At 50.2% G+C, this 20,018-nt stretch overlaps 1 protein-coding gene across 1 annotated transcript in view; it reads right to left on the bottom strand.

Moving 5' to 3' along the window:
- Positions 1-20,018, bottom strand: part of LOC146859468 (unconventional myosin-X-like) — an 869,852-nt gene that overhangs the window by 630,093 nt on the left and 219,741 nt on the right. Inside the window, exon 2 of the mRNA XM_085650190.1 lies at positions 11,941-12,039. Coding sequence (XP_085506316.1) covers positions 11,941-12,039 — 99 coding nt within the window. The remainder of the gene's footprint in view (positions 1-11,940; positions 12,040-20,018) is intronic.

Below are 20,018 nucleotides of genomic sequence, written 5' to 3'. Positions count from 1 at the left end.
TTTTTGAAAGAACATATTTTGACTCATTGCGCAGAAGAGAAGTTACGCCAGTATCTAGTGGACTCTAAGCTGACAGACCCCAGAGAGCTGGGAGAAGCAGCTGATGAGTGGGTGAGAACCCGGGTTTCCATTCAGCACCAGGGGGGTGACCAGAAGAAAGGAGGACAGGTCCCTCCCCAGGGGAAAGCCCAGGGAAAGGAAGGTCAAAACCAAGAGTCCTCCAAAGACCCACAAAAACCTGCACAAGGAGGGGGGGCCCCGAGCCAACCCAAATTCAAAGGGAGGGGGTATCAGGGAAAGAATGGTAGGTTCTTTGATCCCTCAAAGGTGGGTAAGTGCTTTGACTGTAACCAGCCAGGGCACAAACAGGGAGATGCTGTCTGCGCCAAGAAGCTCCCCCCTAAGGGGCCATCCACAGGGATTGCCAGTGTCAGTGTAGGGGTGGAGAGTGGTGCCCCAGAGAGGGGTAGTCAGGTGGTGGAAGCAACCTTAGTGTCCCTGGGTGGGGTGAATATTGCAACCCTTGCTGCCTTACCTCCAAACATGGGCAAGTACAGGCAGAGGCCTAAAGTGAATGGGGCCGAGGTTGAGGCTATCAGAGACACTGGGGCTAGTGTAACTATGGTCCTGGATGAACTGGTGCCTCCAGAGAGGTTGTTACCTGGTGAGTTTCACCAGGTGACATATGCAGACAGCACTACCAAACTCCATCCAATGGCTGTGGTGGATTTGGAATGGGGAGGTGTGACGGGCCCTATGAAGGTAGCTGTGTCAAAGGTGCTCCCAGTCCAGTGTTTACTGGGCAATGATCTTGAAGCCTCTGTGTGGTCAGAGGTGGAGAGAGGACTCCATATGCAAATATTGGAGCTCCCTGAGTGGGTATGTGCTGTGACTAGGTCACAGACTAGCCAGAAGGGAGGGTCTGGACACTTGGACCCTGGAACAAAGGGCCAAGCATCCAAGGACAAGGGCACTGGGCCTGGTGAGCCAGCCCAGGGAACTCCAGAGGTGCAGGAAGAATCTAACCCTGATGGGGAGGATCTGGCCTCTGAGGGAGGGACTCCATCCCTGCCAGAGCTGTCAGATTTGGCAGAACTGACAGGAGCAGGTGGACCCTCCAGAGAAGAGTTCAGTCAGGGACAGCGTGACTGTCCCACCCTTGAGAGCTTGAGGCGGATTGCTTCTAAGCAAGAGGAGGGGGATGACAGTGGGTTTCACAAACTCTACTGGGAAGATGGACTGCTTTATACTGAGGCCAGAAACCTCAAGGAGGGGGCCACCAGGAGGTTGGTGGTGCCCCAGAAGTACAGAGAGTTCATCCTGACTTTGAGTCACGATATCCCCTTGGCAGGACATTTGGGACAGACAAAGACATGGAACCGGTTGGTGAACCATTTCTACTGGCCCCTTATGTCTGAAAAGGTAAAGGAGTTTTGCAGCTCCTGTGTCACCTGTCAGGCCAGTGGCAAGGCAGGGGGCAAGCCAAAGGCTCCTCTAATACCACTACCAGTGGTGGGGGTTCCTTTTGAAAGGGTGGGGGTGGACATTGTTGGTCCCCTGGACCCACCTACTGCATCAGGGAATAGGTATATCTTAGTGGTAGTTGACCACGCCACTAGGTACCCTGAAGCCATACCTCTTAGAACCATTGATGCTCCTGCTGTGGCTAGAGCACTGATTGGTGTGTTCACCAGAGTGGGTTTTCCAAAAGAGGTGGTGTCAGATAGGGGCACGAACTTCCTGTCCAGCTATCTGACTGCTATGTGGGATGAGTGTGGTGTCAACTACAAGTTCACCACCCCCTATCACCCACAAGGAAATGGTCTTGTTGAGAGATTCAACAAAACCCTGAAGGGCATGATAAATGGGTTGTCAGAGAAACTCAGGAGGAGATGGGATGTTCTCCTCCCATGCTTACTGTTTGCCTACAGGGAGGTACCGCAGAAAGGGGTTGGTTTCAGTCCCTTTGAGTTGGTGTTTGGACACCCTGTGAGGGGGCCATTGAGCCTGCTAAGAGAGTCTTTAGAGAAGCCTCTTAAGGAAGCAAAGGACAATGTGCTTGATTATGTGCTAGGCTTGAGATCTAGAATGGCAGAGTACATGTACAAGGCAAACAGGAAACTGGAGGCCAGCCAGGAGCTCATGAAGCACTGGTATGATCAAAAGGCTACTATGCCTGAGTATAGTCCAGGACAATTGGTGTGGGTGTTGGAGCCTGTGGCTCCCAGGGCCCTCCATGACAAGTGGAGTGGGCCCTATCCAATCTTAGAAAAGAAGGGTGAGGTTACTTATTTGGTTGACCTTGGCACCCCCAGGAACCCTCACAGGGTCCTGCATGTGAATAGATTGAAACCCCACCATGACAGGGCAGACATGACCATGTTACTGGTCACTGATGAGGGTGTGGAAGAGGAAACTGAGCCTGTGCCCGACCTCCTCTCCACTAATATGCAAGATGGGTCAGTGGAGGGAGTTGTACTCTCTCCCAAATTGACAGACCAGCAGCACAGAGACTGTAAGCAGGTGCTGGAGCAGTTTGCTGGCCTGTTCTCTTTGACCCCAGGCATCACTGAGTGGTGTGTGCACCACATTGACACTGGTGACAGCCTACCTGTCAAAAATAAACTGTACAGGTTGTCTGACCATGTCAGAGCCAGCATTAAAGCTGAGGTTGCTAAGATGCTGGACCTGGGGGTAATTGAACCGTCTGAGAGTCCATGGGCCAGTCCAGTGGTGCTGGTACCTAAACCTAATCCTCAGGGGGGACCCAAGGAGTTAAGGTTCTGTGTGGACTACAGAGGTTTGAATGCAGTCACAAAGACTGACGCTCACCCTATACCTAGAGCTGATGAGCTCATTGATAGGTTAGGGGCTGCTAAGTACCTGAGTACGTTTGATTTGACTTCAGGTTACTGGCAGATTGCCCTCACTGATGGAGCAAAGGAGAGGTCAGCATTCTCCACCCCAGAGGGACATTATCAGTTCAAGGTAATGCCCTTTGGATTAAAGAATGCACCTGCCACCTTCCAAAGGTTGGTGAACAGGGTCTTGTCTGGGTTGGAACAGTTCAGTGCAGCTTACCTGGATGATATAGCTGTATACAGTTCTACCTGGGGGGATCACTTAAACCACCTAAGGGAAGTGCTTCAGGCCATGCAGCAGGCAGGCCTGACTATTAAGGCAAGCAAGTGCCAAATAGGGCAGAGTTCTGTGGTGTACCTGGGCCACCTGGTAGGTGGGGGCCATGTACAGCCTCTCCAAGCTAAAATCCAAACTATTTTGGATTGGACAGCTCCTGTTACCCAGACTCAGGTCAGGGCATTCCTTGGACTGACGGGGTACTATAGAAGGTTTGTTAAAAATTACGGGACCATTGTGGGGCCCCTAACAGAACTGACTTCTAAAAAGAGGCCCAAAAAGGTGATTTGGACCCCAGAGTGTCAGAAGGCTTTTGACACTCTGAAAGCTGCTATGTGTTCAGCACCAGTGTTACTGGCCCCTGACTATACAAAAGAGTTTGTAGTTCAGACAGATGCTTCAGAGCAAGGGATTGGGGCAGTGTTGTCACAGCTAAATGAAGGGGGCCTTGATCAGCCAGTTGCCTTTATTAGTAGGAGGCTTCTTCCCAGAGAGCAGAGGTGGAGTGCCATTGAGAGAGAGGCTTTTGCTGTGGTGTGGTCACTGAAAAAGTTCAGACCCTATTTGTTTGGGACTCACTTTCGTGTTCAAACTGACCACAGACCTCTCAGGTGGCTCATGCAGATGAGAGGGGAGAATCCCAAGCTGTTAAGGTGGTCCATTTCCCTACAGGGAATGGACTTTACAGTGGAACACAGACCTGGGGTTGCCCATGCCAATGCAGATGGACTTTCCAGGTTTTTCCACTTAGCTGATGAGGACTACCAGGGTGTAGGTTAGTAACCCATCACCTTTCGTTTGGGGGGGGGCTATGTTGCAAAGTCACCCTGTGCCCTGGGCACCCCCCAACTTTTTGCTGACTGGAACTGGTGGTAACTGACTCTGACTGACCCTGGGCTCTGCCTAACCAGGCCCAGGGCCAGTGCCAAGCTGAAAGGAACACATTAGATGTATATAATAGGGCAGGGGATTGAAACTACCTAGAGGTTCCCAGTACCCTGGGGTATGGTAGTATAGAGGCCAGCAGCTTTTTCTGCACTAGCATGTGTGCAGTGCTGAAGCCTGAGGTCAGTTTAAAAGCAGCACTGGGTGCCAGGACTGCTTTGAAACAGTAAATTGCTGTCCAAATTCGACTTTGATGCTAGGAATACAGTAAAAGGAGAATCTCCAATATTTCTACAGATTCAGAACCCCTAAAGTCTCCCCTAGTTGCACAGGGGGTGGGGGGTCCTGTAGAAATTAGGGAAATACTTATAAAATATGTTTTTATAAGCCCTGGTGCTAGAAGACTGGCCCAAGTCATTTCCCCATTGCAAACCCCATGGCCCATAGGTTAACATGGTAGGAAGTTAAAGATGAATAAATATTGATAGGAGAGGACTAACCGGACCATTCAAAGACTTCCCAGAATGGTAGTAGTAAATCCAACAATATTATATTGTTGAATTTCTCCTAAAGGGTACATACAAGAAGTTATAAGACTTTCTTGTTTGTAAGTCCAAATTCAGCCTTCCAGTGGTCTGCCCTGATTGGTCAGAGATAAGTGGATTAGCCAGGCTGCTTTGAAGAGGTGATAAAGGGCCACTCTGCTGGGAGGGCAGTGTGCTAGTCTATAATGTATGCCAGGCCAGGAGGTGGAGCCGTAAACTATGCTCTTCAAAGGCAGAGGGGAGGCCTGGGTTTCAGTTTCATTTTGACACTCTTGACCCAGAGTCAGGGCTAGGCTTAAGGAAGGTATGTGCAGATGGTAGGGGGAGAGTCCATGGAAATAAGCCATCCCAGGGGGTGTGTTTAGCCAGCTCTTGCCTCCTTGCTGGAAAATCAGCCATTATGGATTTGGAAGAAAGATGCACTCTGGGACAACATAATGCCACACTCTGCCGGATGTGGTCATAACTATGAGGAGTTACCCTGCTTTCATTGGTCAGAAGTGACCTGTGGCTTGACCCAGAGAATTGTGAATAAGTATCTGAGAGGGGCAGAGCAAGCCAGATCTGCTGCTTGAAACTACTGAAGCAAGACGTGCCCTGCTGCAAAAGTTCTGCTGTGCAAAGACTTCTAAGGCCTGACCTCTGAAAACTGCGCCATCTGAAAACTGCAGCCCTGTGGATTACCTTGCTACAAAAGGACTAAGAAGTAGACTCCCTGCAAGCTACAGGTTAACAGAGCTCAACTGGACATCCCCACAAAGAATCCCCAGCCTGGAGTACCAGTGGATTTGAAAGGGTTTTGTTCAAGTGGATTGCGGAATTGAAGTTTCACACTTTCAAGGACCCTCTTGGAGATTCCAGAACCTTGGACTGTGTGTTGGATACTTTGGGACCCGCAAGCAGAACTTCAGGAAGGAGTTCTAACTGGACCCGTCTGCTGGAGAAGGCGGCACTGCACAGTGGTGAGACATTCTCCAGAACCGCTTCTAAAGGTGTGTCCCTGTCAGAGAAAACGAAATGACTAAAAGGGGCACTGTTGGTTTCTAAGCACTAGAAAGTGACTAATCTTTAAAAATTCATAACTCTGGTTCCCTACAGTGGAATATTTTCGTTTTGGTGTCATTTAAAAGATAAAAATATTACCTATTTTTATAAATTGGTGTTGGATTTTTATTTTGTGTTGTGTCTTAATTGTTTACTGAAATGGTGTTTTTGAATGCTTTACATACCTGTCTTTGAAGTCAAGCCTGTCTGCTCGCAGCCACGTTACCAAGGGTTGAGCATAGGAATAATTTTCTAAGACCTATGCTGGGTCCTATCATGTGTTGGTGGCCTTATTGCTAGTGGCAGACCGACATTTGCCCCTACCAATAACCCACCTTCCAACAAAGATGATTAAGGTCCATCCAAGTTTGGATATATAACATAGTATCCTGGAATTCCGTGACAGAATTGCTGGAATTATTGGCCCTAAGAATAAGCTGGAGGTCATCAGCATAATTAAGAACCAACACGTTTCTGTCTCTGAGTGACTGGATCAAGGGTGCCATATAGATGTTAAACAAATGGGGAGAAAGAGCCGAGCCCTGGGGGGCCCCGCAGGTGGTCGTATGAGGAGATGATAGAAACTGACCCAGATGAACGGCTTGTGAGCCATCCTCCAGAAAGGAAGTGAGCCAATGAGCCGCAGTCCCCTGAACACCCGCCATTCTCACACGGTCGACCAGGATACTATGGTTGACCGTGTCGAAGGCCGCAGAAAGATCCAGCAAAACCAGAGCTCGGGGACAGCCTCTATCAGCATTGTCCCGCAGGGTGTCCACAACCTTCAAGATCACAGCTTCGGTGGAATGGGCAGGTCGAAAGCCAGCCTGGTGAGGATCCAAGTATTTTGACGACTCTAAAAAAAATTAGAGAGACATTTTGCTATGTGGCCCTCTAAAATTTTGGCCAAGAAGGGAAGTAGGGAGATTGGCCGGTAGTTGGAGAGGAGCGCAGGGTCCGCTCCCAGCTTTTTCAGAAGAGGAACCACTATTTCTCCTTTGAAAGCCGAGGGGACTGTGACAGAAGTAATGGATTTGTTCAGTAATGCAAGTGCAGGCCCCGGATGGATTGCAAGGCACTCTTTCAGAATGCGAGGGGGACAACAGTCAGAAGGAGCACCTGATTTAATTTCCACTAAAAGATCCTGAAAAATCAGATCACTGATAAAAGGGAAAGAGCTAACAGTTTGCTTATTGCAATATTCCACAGGGGAATCCAGATGGGGGAAGGTGTGTAGGAATACTAGCTTTTATTAAAGCAATCTTGTCAATGAAATAGTCATTTAGCAAGTTGCATAGATCTTGAGAGGGGACAGCCTTCAGAAGGGTCCGCTCAGGATTAGAGAGCTCATCTATTATGGAAAATATTAGTTTAGAGTTTTTGTTCGATTTCAAAATACGATCAGAGAAGTAGGCTTCTTTGGCAGTCAGGATACTTTTCTTGTACTCTTTCTGAGCAGAGATGTACCGTGTCTTTTTCTCTAAAGAGTATTGCAAACGCCATTGTCTCTCCAATTGGCATAAAGCCAATTTCTGGGCCTTGAGATCGTCCGAGAACCATCTGTTTGCCTCCGCCCGGCGTGCTAATTTGAATTTCCTAAATGGGGCATGTTTATTACTAGCCTCAACTAGCCATTTGGTTACCTCATTTTCCAAGAGATTGACATCATGGTCAAGAGGTGGAGCAGTATCAGCTAGTGTGTTAAGAAAGTCTTCTTTAATGATAAGATTCCACCGCCGTGCAAAACCTCCTTCCGGCGTATTGATTTTCTGAGAAGATGATCGTGACAGTGAGTTTTAACAAATAGTGATCGGACCAGATACAGGGTAGGGCAGTAGGGATAGAGGTAGTCACGCCTATTGCCCATATTTGATCCAGGATCTGACCCTTAGAATGAGTCGGGGCCAAGACTAACTGGGAGAGGTTTAAATTTCTGAGCAGATCCGACATTTCTGCTGATTGGGGCCCTTCATTGGGATCACCATACCAATAGTTAAAATCACCCACAAGGAGGACCTTTGCATGCTCTGTCACCAGTTTGGCTATCTGTTCACTGAGAGCTAACGGGAAGAGGGGCATCTGCTTATGCGGTCTGTATAATAAGACACAGACCAAAGAATCATCAGCTGATTCTAATTTTATCACTATGTTCTCGGTGTCAGTGAGAGGGAGGCATGTCAAGGAGCAGAACCTGAAGTCAGTGTGAATGACGGCAGCCACTCCCCCACCTGACTTCCCCGAGCACCTATTGGCAGATATGATGTAATAGTCAGGGGGAAGTGCCGCAAGTATATCTGGTGCAGAGTCAGCAGTAAGCCATGTCTCGGTCAATAACAGGACATCCGGTTTATCCGTAGTACGGAGTAGAAAAATCTCCAACTGATGTTTGACCAAGGAGCGAGTATTAAGATAGTAGAATGACATAGCTGCAACTCTGTGTGAGGTCAGAATTGGGGGTCTCTGATTAAGAGCAGCTGTAATCTGTAGTTCCGGAAAACTACTCCGTTTAAGAACTAGGTTGTGTACAGCTATAGAGGACAGGGCCTCTTTTGAAGGTTGCCAGTTTAAAGTGTGCATCTCTTTCAAAGAGGCAGATGAATATGTAATAGATTGGCCGTAGTAACTGGGCCCTGGGCCCGGAGGGGCGCGGACGGGCGCAGACTGGCTTGCCTTTAGCGCGCCAATGGCCCGCTGCCGGCGCACCCGCTGCGCGCGTCCGCTGCGCGCCCTCGTTACCATCCGTTTTATCCCCACAGGCTAGGAAAGACTACAATGCTGTCCAGGCCCCCACTCAATATGTCTGCCAACTCCTCCTCGCTGCACCGCGAAGGTGTATTACCGATGCAGGTTCCGGACGGCAGCGGCAGACTAAGCGAGGTAAGCCCTGGGATCAAGAGGTTTAGGGGAATAGAGCACAATTAAAAATCAACAAACATGAAACAAAATACTAATCGCTTTAAAAACTCCCGGCTTCCGCCTCAGGAGTCAGCCTTGGTCCTAAAGGGCGTTTCTCAGTGTAAACACACCAGGTAAAGAGCTTTGTGAAATCCAGTAAGCTCCCGAGAACTTGGCCTTGGGCCTTTGGACATTGGCCTCAGAACCTTCCATTTCTGAAGGTGACCAAGCCAGTAACTGTATTGCCTTGAGTTTCCAATTGCCTTTTTCCTTCCATATGTTAGACCCGGCCCTCGTAACATAGCCATACCTGACCCCTGCACCTCACACAGCCCCCGAGCCCCTGGCCTAGCCGATCCTTCCCACCAGAACACACAGACCCGACCCGGACTTCCCCGTCCGTGGCCTTCCTCCTTTCGGCCACACCGGGCCCGCGTGCCCACTTCATGCACCAAGATGGCCGCCCGGCCCCAGCGCGACCCTGGCCTAGAGGCGCCACTCTGGCTGGAGGACATCGCGCTCCCATTGGGATGAGAGAGGGAGGAGCAGTTTCCATCGCACCTCTGAGCTTCCCTGGGAAGGTGGGTTTCGATCGGCCCGCCGGCCTCCCCGAGGGCTGGCTCCACGCCTGCTGGGTGTCTGGGACTCCTCCCGACCCGGCCCTGAAAGGATCAAAAGACAATGGAAGGAAACCCCGACAAGCGACCCCCAGGTGACAAGACCCCTGCCTGCACAGACTCCGGACATCAAAGAGGAGTCGCCCTATAACAAGGGGTGCTCTGGGACTGTCCGGCAGATTCGCCTTTGGAAACACCTGAGCCCTGCTGAGTGACTCGCGGCTCCCTGAAGATCGTAAGACCTCCGAACTTGTGCTTGAGCCCTGCTGAGTGACTCGCGGCTCCCTGAAGATCGTAAGACCTCCGAACTCGTGCTTGAGCCCTGCTGAGTGACTCGCGGCTCCCTGAAGATCGTAAGACCTCCGAACTCGTGCTTGAGCCCTGCTGAGTGACTCGCGGCTCCCTGAAGATCGTAAGACCTCCGAACTTGTACTTGAGCCCTGCTGAGTGACTCGCGGCTCCCACAGACTCTCTTGGTCCTGCCGGACCCCACGACGACAAGCGTATCCCCCAGCTCGAGGATTGTGAGCTGTGCGCCGGGTACGCTCCTGCATTTGATCCATATCCCCAAAGGCTGTCCCGCTACCTCCTACCCCCCCTCCAAGACTCTGTAAGCCCGCGCTCCACTTGTATATATTTGCCTTGTTGATCATAAAGATCCTACAACTCCGATCTGATAAAGATTTATTCTTAAGAACTCCCGGTGTGGTGTCTCTTTGTCGTGTGGTGCCGAGTGTACGATCCTAGATACGAGATTCCTCCCCTGAGGAGTCTCCCACCAGTGCCCGGCTACGATACCTCGAGGGTTGGTCTCAGGATAGTCAGGGCCCCCTCCGGGCTCCTCTGAGGTCGCCTTCTAACACCATAGGAAAAGTAATGCGCGTAATTGCGCACAACTGTGAATATTTTATTTACTGTTATTTTACTATATTGAGAAAAGTATTTACCTTGTACCCAAAGTTCTTGGTCTAAATACCACAGTGAGCAGAGACATCTGAACGTGCACCACACAGACCACAGTGACCACGCACAACAAAGTGCACCATACAGACCACAGTGACCAGGCACAACAAAGTGCACCATACAGGCAATAGTGAGCAGCCACATCTGAATGTGCACCATACAGACCACAGTGACCACGCACAACAAAGTGTCCAATACATTCAACAGTGACCAGGCACAACAAAGTGCACCATACAGACCATAGAGGAGCAACATCTAAATGTGCACCACACAGACCACAGTGACCAGGCACAACAAAGTGCACCATACAGGCAATAGTGAGCATCCACATCTGAATGTGCACCATACAGACCACAGTGAGGAGACATCTTGTTGTGCACCATACAGACCACAGTGAGCAGCCACATCTGAATGTGCACCATGCAGACCACAGTGCCCAGGCAAAACAAAGTGCACCACACAGACCACAGTGACCAGACACAACAAAGTGCACCATACAAACCACAGTGAGCAGCCACATCTCAATGTGCACCACACACACCACAGTGAGCAGAGATATCTTGTTGTGCACCATACAGACCACAGTTCCCAGGCACAATAAAGTGCACCATACAGACCACAGTGAGCAGCCACATCTGAATGTGCACCATACAGACCACAGTGAGCAGTCACATCTGGAATGTGCACCATACAGACCACAGTGACCAGGCACAACAACGTGTACACTACAGACCACAGTGAGCAGCCACATCTGAATGTGCACCATACAGACCAGTGAGCAGTCACATCTGGAATGTGCACCATACAGATCACAGTGACCAGGCACAACAACGTGTACACTACAGACCACAGTGAGCAGCCACATCTGAATGTGCACCACACAGACCACAGTGCCCAGGCACAACAAAGTGCACCAGACAGACCACAGTGAGCAGCCACATCTGAATGTGCACCACACAGACCACAGTGAACAGCCACATCTGAATGTGCACCACACAGACCACAGTGAACAGCCACATCTGAATGTGCACCACACAGACCACAGTGAACAGCCACATCTGAATGTGCACCACACAGACCACAGTGAGCAGCCACATTTGAATGTGCACCATACAGACCACAGTGACCAGGCACAACAACGTGTACACTACAGACCACAGTGAGCAGCCACATCTGAATGTGCACCATAGAGACCACAGTGACCAGGCAAAACAAAGTGCACCATACAGACCATGGAGGAGTAACATCTAAATGTGCACCACAGTGAGCAGAGACATCTGAATGTGCACCATACTGACAACAGCGAGTAGCCACATCTGAATGTGCACCCTACAGACCACAGTGAGCAGTCACATCTGGAATGTGCACCATACAGACCATAGTGAGCAGCCACGTCTGAATGTGCACCATACAGACCACAGTGAGCAGTCACATCTGGAATGTGCACCATACAGACCATAGTGAGCAGCCACGTCTGAATGTGCACCATACAGACCACAGTGAGCAGTCACATCTGGAATGTGCACCATACAGACCATAGTGAGCAGCCACGTCTGAATGTGCACCATACAGACCACAGTGAGCAGTCACATCTGGAATGTGCACCATACAGACCACAGTGACCAGGCACAACAAAGTGCACCATACAGACCACAGTGACCAGGCACAACAAAGAGCACCATACAGACCATGGAGGAATAACATCTAAATGTGCACCACAGTGAGCAGAGACATCTGAATGTGCACCATACTGACAACAGTGAGCAGCCAAATCCGGATATGCTACTGTGCAGAGCAGTGACCAGCAACATGTGAATGCACACGATGATGACGACGTAATAGCCATTGCTCACCTCTCCATAGTCCGTATTGAAGATAACTGACCGGTCCGCACAGCAGGTGATGGTGCAGGGCAGCAGCTGGTCCTTCTCGCGTAGCCAGACACGGCTCCCCTAGAAGAGAAAAATAATCCCGGTCAGTGTCTGCTCCAGTATGGTGGCAGTGGTAAACAAAACACTCATGCACAGTGGTGCACTCTTGTGCACAATTTTCATGTACAGTGGTGCACCCTCATGCACAATACTCATGCACAGTGGTGCACTCTCGTGCACAATACTTATGCACAGTGGTGCATGCTCGTGCACAATACTCAGGCACAGAGAGGCCACCTGCACTGAGCATTGGCACAGTACTCAAATGCCAAGAAATATTAATAATGCAGGCGTGTCCACAAAGTAATTTAATTGTATTTTAATAAATGTTATTGTTACATCAATTTTATAAATTTAAATAAAGGTTAAAACATTTAATAATTAAATAAATAGGGTTTATTTGTAGGTTTTCTTTAAAAAATGTAATCATATTGATCAATATTTTAAGTATTTTAAATAATCTAATTCATCATTATTTCCTGTGGGGTTTTATTTGAGGTCCCTACCTCCATTGCTCTCTATGGGAGGGTGTCGCAGTGCCAGTGGTATGCCATTATAGTGTTAGACTTACTCCAAATCTGAGCTGGAGTAATATACTACTGTTGTAGGTCCCTTTTCGGCTGTAGTAACTTGACAAGTGCAGTTTTTGAATAGCAAGGGGCTGACCTTTTGTGGGTGGGTGCACGTCCTTTCCTAAACCACTCTCCAAACCTCCTTGTAGCCCTTTCAAGTCCCCAATTGCTCCCCCAGCCCCTCCCATTTAGTAGTAAGTTTGCCCCTTTTCCAACCACCCCCTGGCCCCTCCCACATTTACTATGAAGCAGTGAACTTATGTGTGAGGATCTCCCAATAGAAGAGACAGGAGAGGTGAAAGTGTAGAGTTACACTCGTAGGTTTGTGAATAGCATTTTGTAGTAGGTTTTCAGTTCTATTGTAGCCCCATAGAACTGCTACTAAATGCACCACACAATGCAGTTTGTGAAAGGCCCCTGAATTTGCTAAAAAGATCACCAGCACGTCCCTGAATACGGTAAGACATCAAACCTCTACCCAAAAAACGTCAAACATCGAAACTGCCTCGAAAAATGCCTATGGAAAGACTGGCAGTGGTCAGGGAAGTCCTGGGAAGTCATGCTGCCTCTCCACTCAAGGAGCTTTTGGAAGTATTCAACCCCCCTGGTGACGTTCAATCCGAAAGCCACTCGGGCCCCTGCAATGATGCAACATGCACCACCAATGGGAACCGCCTTTTAATTCTATTAGATTTATGCTTGGCCTGGGGGACGATGGACCAGGATGGAATCTTCTTAGATACCTTCAGAGAAAGGCTTGTTGTTGATGGACTTGTACCTACTACCTTAGTTTTCAAACTGCTTCCAAAGTGTGAATATTGTTGCATCACCTTCCAAAGCCTGTCATCTGCAGGGCCCCCTAAGTTCAATATACCCCCCCCTGCAGAAAGGTCATCACCCCCGCCCTGATCCTCCAACCTATATTCATGGGTTCTCACACCCTCTCTTCTCTCCTGCAGGGGCCCGCCCCATCTAGGTTTTATCACCCCCTTCCATCTCTGTTCTCACTACGTAAACCTACCGGTGCCTCTCCACGAGAAGGGGGGGTGGGGGGGGCTGCATCATACCTTCCATCTCGCCTTCATTTACACTCCTCCTCCACTGATGAGTCCCACCCCTTCCATCTCTACTGTACTCTCCCTCCTAGCAGTGGCTCATGCTTGAGGGAGGGGTTCATGGGTATGCCATCTCTCCTTCGTGTACCCCTAACTTGTGTTGGTAATCTAGCACTCGCTCCCATCCCTATCCCCCCACCCCTGCCCCCAATCCTATGGGTGTCTGGTAGCACGGAGGAGTCATGACGTGCGTCAAATGGCAGGGACAGCAATCAGAGGCGTAGCTGGAGCTTGTGGCGCCCAAGGCTATCCCTCAGATTGCCGCCCCTGGGAGGGGGGGTTGCTGGGGAAAAAGGACGGCGAGCACTTGAAAGAGGTCCGAGAGACACGTAGTATCGCCCCTAATAGTTACCTCGATCATGCAAGTTACATGCACATACATGACAGTCCAAGGCTACACAGTTAACTACACCGGTGACTAGCAGTGACTGGCAGTACAAAAGAAAACACACAGACTGCATGATCTATCTGGGGACTCAGAAAAACCGCATGTGACATCCATCAGAGAGCTGCGTGAACAATTACCTGGTAATCCCCTCAGCACAATGCAAACATGCACATACATGACACTGTTAAGGGATCCATCATCTACAGCTGACATTAAATGACCATTCATCATGGTCCCCCCATTAAAGCAGTGCACTTTGTGATTTGCATGGTACATGTTCTTTGCAACAGGCACATGAACCCTCTGTGCTACCTTTCCAGGAGTCAACCCTTCCACTAGACAAAACTCGGATCTCTCTCTAGGAAGAACATTAAATCACCGAAGTTATCATGACATTTTTATTGTTTCCGTAAATTGCTGGAGGCCAGGAAGGAGGCAGCAAGTTTTTTTAAAACCATAATATACTTGCAAACACTACGTACCCACCCGAAATAGGTACCCAGTGAGGTCACACCGTTCGAACCGCCCTAACCTGCTCAAGGTTCATGTGACCTCAGTGACAGAGTCACAGTGACTGGATCACTGTTGCTCTAGGGTGTGCTGCTTCATAGGCCTGCCCGCAAGACTGGAGGTGAACTTCAGTATGGATTGTGGTGGACAGGCCTTCAAGATTAACCCACAATTGACACCACTAGGGTACACCTGCTTGTGCTAAGACATCAAGCCTTCTAAGGTCAAGTGGGGCCTTCTACGGTCTAGCATGGGAATATGCTCCCTCAGTAGAGTTGTCTGGTGGACTGGTCATGAAGGCTGAACCCAGTTCCCCAGTTCCAAATTCGACAGCTCTGGCCATAGTGCTGTGGAAATTTAGCTCGCAAACTGAACATTATCTGCGCCATCTTGCCCCTCCCCAGCACCACGCGCAGCGAATGCACAGCCGCCATTTTAGGCACCCCACTCTCTCCCCGCTCACTCTCGACCGCCAGCGTTTTCCCTTGGCGCTGCAAGCATCCCCCCGCGCGCCGGCCACCCCCGCTCTCTCATACAGGCCATAAACCCTCTCCTTCTGCGCGACCCTGCTACGGAACCACTTCCGACCGACAACCCATACATGGTCATGCCTCTCCTTTGATAACCCCCTTCCTCTGCGCCCCATTGTCTGAACTGGTCCCAGGCCATCACCTAGCCCTGCGGATGCAGTTTACTGCCCCTACTGTAAGGGAAACACCCCACATCAAAGGGATTACAGTAGATCAAAGCCCCTACCCCCTGAGACCCGGCCAGTTGCACACACCCCCGGGAATTAGCGGAATTCCCTGCTGCGCGATAGCCATCTCCCACTGCGGGTAGGGTGGGAACTTCTACTGTATCTATGTGTGGGATCGGATCTGAGCCGGGGCTTCAGGGGATGTTCTTTCAGGCATCAAGGGAATCTCAAGAATGTACTATATGTAATAAAGCAATAAACCAGTGTATAAGAGACCAGGTCTCAGAGATGCAGTTAGAGCACCTCGTGACGATACCTTGCTGTCTGATCTGATGTGTTCTGCTCCGACGGAATAAAACTTTGTTTCCTGCCTTCCAGTCTCCGGCGCCTGCCTCTTTTATTGGTAAATCATCGAGTGGTATGAGAGGCGATTACCGCCGGGCAAATCCTTGAAAGATTATCGACTGAAACTGCCGCTACCATTTAACAATTGGCGTCCCAAACGTGGGGCCCATCAGCGACACGTGGATCCAGTGGGAGAGGTCCCGACGACAGAGTGAACGACTGCAACGATCGGGAGAGCTCCTGCCCAATAGACCCTCGTCTGGCAGCCGATCATCCGAACTTCACTGGTTCCGAGCAGACCTCTCTCGAGTGATCTACGGTCCTGACTGGGAACCATCAGGAGTGCCGCGGCAAATACGGAGAATAGAGGACGATCGGGCGCTGGAGGCGGAAGACGAGAAACTGTCCATGCGGTCCGGGTAAGGTCGTGAAATACGACAAAAGTGCGAAATAATTGATTGATTGTTTGAATACTAGTATTGCTCATTGATTGTTCTTTTTGAGATATTCGCTGTCTACAAACGGGGAGGAGTAGGAATACTCTCTCTCTCTCCCTTTGCAGATAGTGAAGGGTAGGTAACGCAGACTTTTGTCCCCGTTGAAACCCGTCGTGCCTATCTTTATCTCCCCATTGATTGATTGTCCGAACATTGATTGTTTTGAAGAATAGTGCTTTTGAGATATTCTCTGTTTGCAAATAACGTAGAATAGGAATATTCTGTCTAGTCTTTGCAAATAGTGAAGGGTAGGTAACGCAGACTTTTGTCCCCGTTGAAACCCGTCGTGCCTATCTTTATCTCCCCATTGATTGATTGATTGATTGTCCGAACACTAGTTGTTCGATATTGGTTCTTTGGAGGTATTCTCTGCTTACAAATAACGAAGAATAGAGATATTCTGTCTAGTCTTTGCAAGCAGTGAAAAGATAGGTAGTGCTGACTTTTGTCCCCGTTGAAACCCGTCATGCCTATCTTCTCCCCACTGATTGGTAGTTGGTTCTGCCCGGACCGCTTATTAGAGGTGAACCATCCGGCTCCACTGGAGGGCACCCCTAATAAGGACATGTTCACTAAATATGGACTAGTCGCCGTAGCTTATAGCAAGCTGTGGCATAAATATACCAAGAAGGACCCCGAAAGTCAGTGGCCACTGATGGGATCCTTCGACGACCATAAGATAGAAGCACTAGAAATAGCTCTGCGTAGCAATAAGACGACGCCTACTATGCTTGACAGTATCGGCATGTGGCGCAAAGAAGCAACGCAACGGAAAAAGAGGGAAGAAGTAAAAGCAGAAAAGGAATTACGAAAGGCAGCTCACCTTGCCGCTAAAAAGTTAGAAGAAGACATAAAAGAGAGAAGGGAAACTAAACTAAGACAGGAGCCCGAAACCTCAGGCCAGTACGCTGTTAGGACCCCTTCTCTGCTCTACCCTGTATTGTCCTCCAAGCAGCAAACGAATGACGAATTACTGTTAGGTCCCCCGACCATTTACATGCCCCCTCCGTATGCACCCTCCCAATCGGTAGTGCAACACCCACAACCCCCGAACACGAACGAAAGCAGTACAGGGGCCTCGGCCCTCACGGCCTCCGCGCCGGCTGAGCCTCTTGTACTGAACCTAACGTCGACTACAACGCTAGACGACCATGAGATAGGAAAGAAAGAGTCCACCAGAATGAATCGGTTAACTAAAGATGAACGAGCAGGAATTGACAAGATAGTAGGGACGCTGGTGGAGCGAAAAGAAAGTGAGGAGTATATAACGGACGTGTATAAATCGTATGCCGACAGCCGCAGACGACACTTCGTCGTACGGCTCTGTTATCGCACCCTGAATACATATGAGAATAGGTACCACGATAAAGGTCCCGAAGGCCTAGCGGCCCTATATAGGAAGGTAGACATTGGGGAAGAAAGAGAGGGCGATGTAACGAACCTCTTCACTCGTACACTCGAGGTCTACCGACACCTTAAAGAACATGGACAGACAACCACAACGGAAACCCCCATGGCAACTAAGCCCCAGGGAGGAAGGGCCGATGCCATGATGCCCATTAAAGAAGCTGCCCCCTACTGGGTCCCCCCACGGGGTCAGGGAACACACGACGACATCAACCACCAAGATGCGAAGGGAAGGGTTGTATATAACTGGGTCTACCAGCCGTGGGACCGGCAAGATATTTTGACCTTTAGAAAGACCCTACCCGACTTGAGAAAGAACCCGACTGCCTTCTACACTGAATTAGGCACAGCCTTAGGCTCAACGATAATGACGTTAGCAGATATCGACTTGTTCTTTGGGCTATGCCTGCCGGCTGATGTGTGGAAACAAATCCGGAAAGTTGACCACGCTGAGCCGTTCGGATATACCTGGGTACAACTCGATACCGTAGATAAACAGCGAGAACCAGGACAAAAACCCCCTAGAGACCATACACCTACACCCTACAACGGACGGAGAGACTTAGATGGAAATCAATGTGCATTCTGTAGAGGGTTCGGACACTGGAAATCCCAGTGCCCGGTCCTTTTGGAACTGAACAAAAATAGGGACCCCAATAGACACAACCGGAAGTTTGTTGATACCCACCATCAACGTCACCACACTTGATTAGGATCACGTGCAATCGAGCAAACGCCATTTTTTTCCGAATACGCTAACCAGATCGCTGATACGTACAACGCTCCAGCAAAATAGTATGGTCAAACATTTTTAATAAATTACAAGTATAACAACATTCCGGCAAAATGAACAGGATAAAACACGTTTTAAAACAACTATTTACATAACAGTCTGCTGCAACCTCCATCCCAAAGCCTTAACGTCCACGTGACACCGTCCTCGCCTCTCCTTCCTCGAAATTGCAACATTGGCCTGTTTTGGGCGGTCCCTCTTAGTTGACTTTGGGCTATAAAAACCATGCAAAAATCCATTGACATCAGTGGCGAGCGATTGTGCGAATAGGCCGGAGGCTATACGAAGCGCCGAAGTTCTGGCAACACCAAGGCGGAGCCCGCCACGCTGTGCGGACCTTCCCGTTTTCTTTCTTTCTTCAATTATGGCTGCTGCCCTGGCGGGGGGAGGCGACGCGGACGGACCTCCCCCACCTCCCCAGGTGGAGGCTTGCCAGGCACCCCAACCGCCTTTAACTCTCCGGCCAGCTAAGCTGCACCCAACCGTCTTTCACTCACCGGCCAGCTAAGCTGCACCCAGCCATCTTTTTTCATCGGCCTGCTGAATTTCACCCTGGCACGCTGTGCGGGTCTTCCCAGTCACTTCTTCCTTCAATAACGGAGGGTGCCCTGGCGGGGGGAGGCGACGCGGACGGACCTCCCCCACCTCCCCAGGTGGAGGCTCGCCAGCAGATGAGGGCACCCCAAACCACACCTTTCACACGTCGGCCAGCTGAGTTGCGCCCTGCCACTTCATTCGCCGTTCGGCTGAGCCGGCACCCCTGCACGCGGCCGCCAGGCAACCACCCAAGCACCGGGTTCACCAGGACTGCCGCTAGCGCCCGACGTGAGGAGTGGGCCCCCGCAGCAAGGTAATCGGGGACCCACCCCGGTGGTGATACCATCCAAACTGCTGTCGTCACTGCTACTGGAATCACCCCGGTGGCAGCACCACCCGAACTGCTGCTGTTACTGCTGCTGGCTCCTCTCCGGTGACTGTACCGAAGAGCTGCTGCTACTGCTGCCCTTGAACTCCGGCGGCCGACCCCTCCGGTTCCAGGCCTGGCCCACCGTGAGACAATTCTGGACTCAAAAGCTTGTTTGCTAGGGCATGGGCCCCACCCTTGACAGAACGCTCCCCTCAGCCTTGCAGAATTGGTTGGAGTCATTTGACATTCAACTCCTGCGGACTTCCGGTAAGGACAAAACCACCGCCATTGCTCTTTTGCCCCCGGGCGGCAGCCGCCTTGCCTCCGCTTGGTGCAGTGAGAAAGTAAAGCGTCGGCGGAAGAACCCGCCTGCTGCCCCGCCCTAAGAACAAACCGTGGCTTTGCTACAAGGTTGCAGTGACGCCATGCTGACGCAAAGTTGACGCTAACGAAAGTTCTCGAACTACCGAAAGGAATTCTGGTTCAACTGCTAATTCATGGAAAGACTTAGACTGTGCACTGGCCCGACCCCGCCCCAAGATGGCGCTGATGTAGGAGTGGCCTATAACTCCTTGTGGCGTTCCAGCCACGTGACATTTGTGTTAAAAAGACATATATATATATATATATGTATGCGATGCTTTCACACATGATGGTGGGGGAAAGGGGGGAACCGATTTTTATGTTAATCTAGTGTTGCTCATGTTGCTCGACGCCTCTCACACCGTGGCCGGCCTATAGCGGCTGTAGGCCCGTATTTCTACACTGA

The sequence above is a fragment of the Triturus cristatus genome, chromosome 3_2 (assembly GCF_964204655.1).
Source record: "Triturus cristatus chromosome 3_2, aTriCri1.1, whole genome shotgun sequence".
Lineage (NCBI taxonomy): Eukaryota > Metazoa > Chordata > Amphibia > Caudata > Salamandridae > Triturus > Triturus cristatus.
Note: the sequence above shows the minus strand (reverse complement) of the source record. Positions and strands in the feature narration are given on the sequence as shown.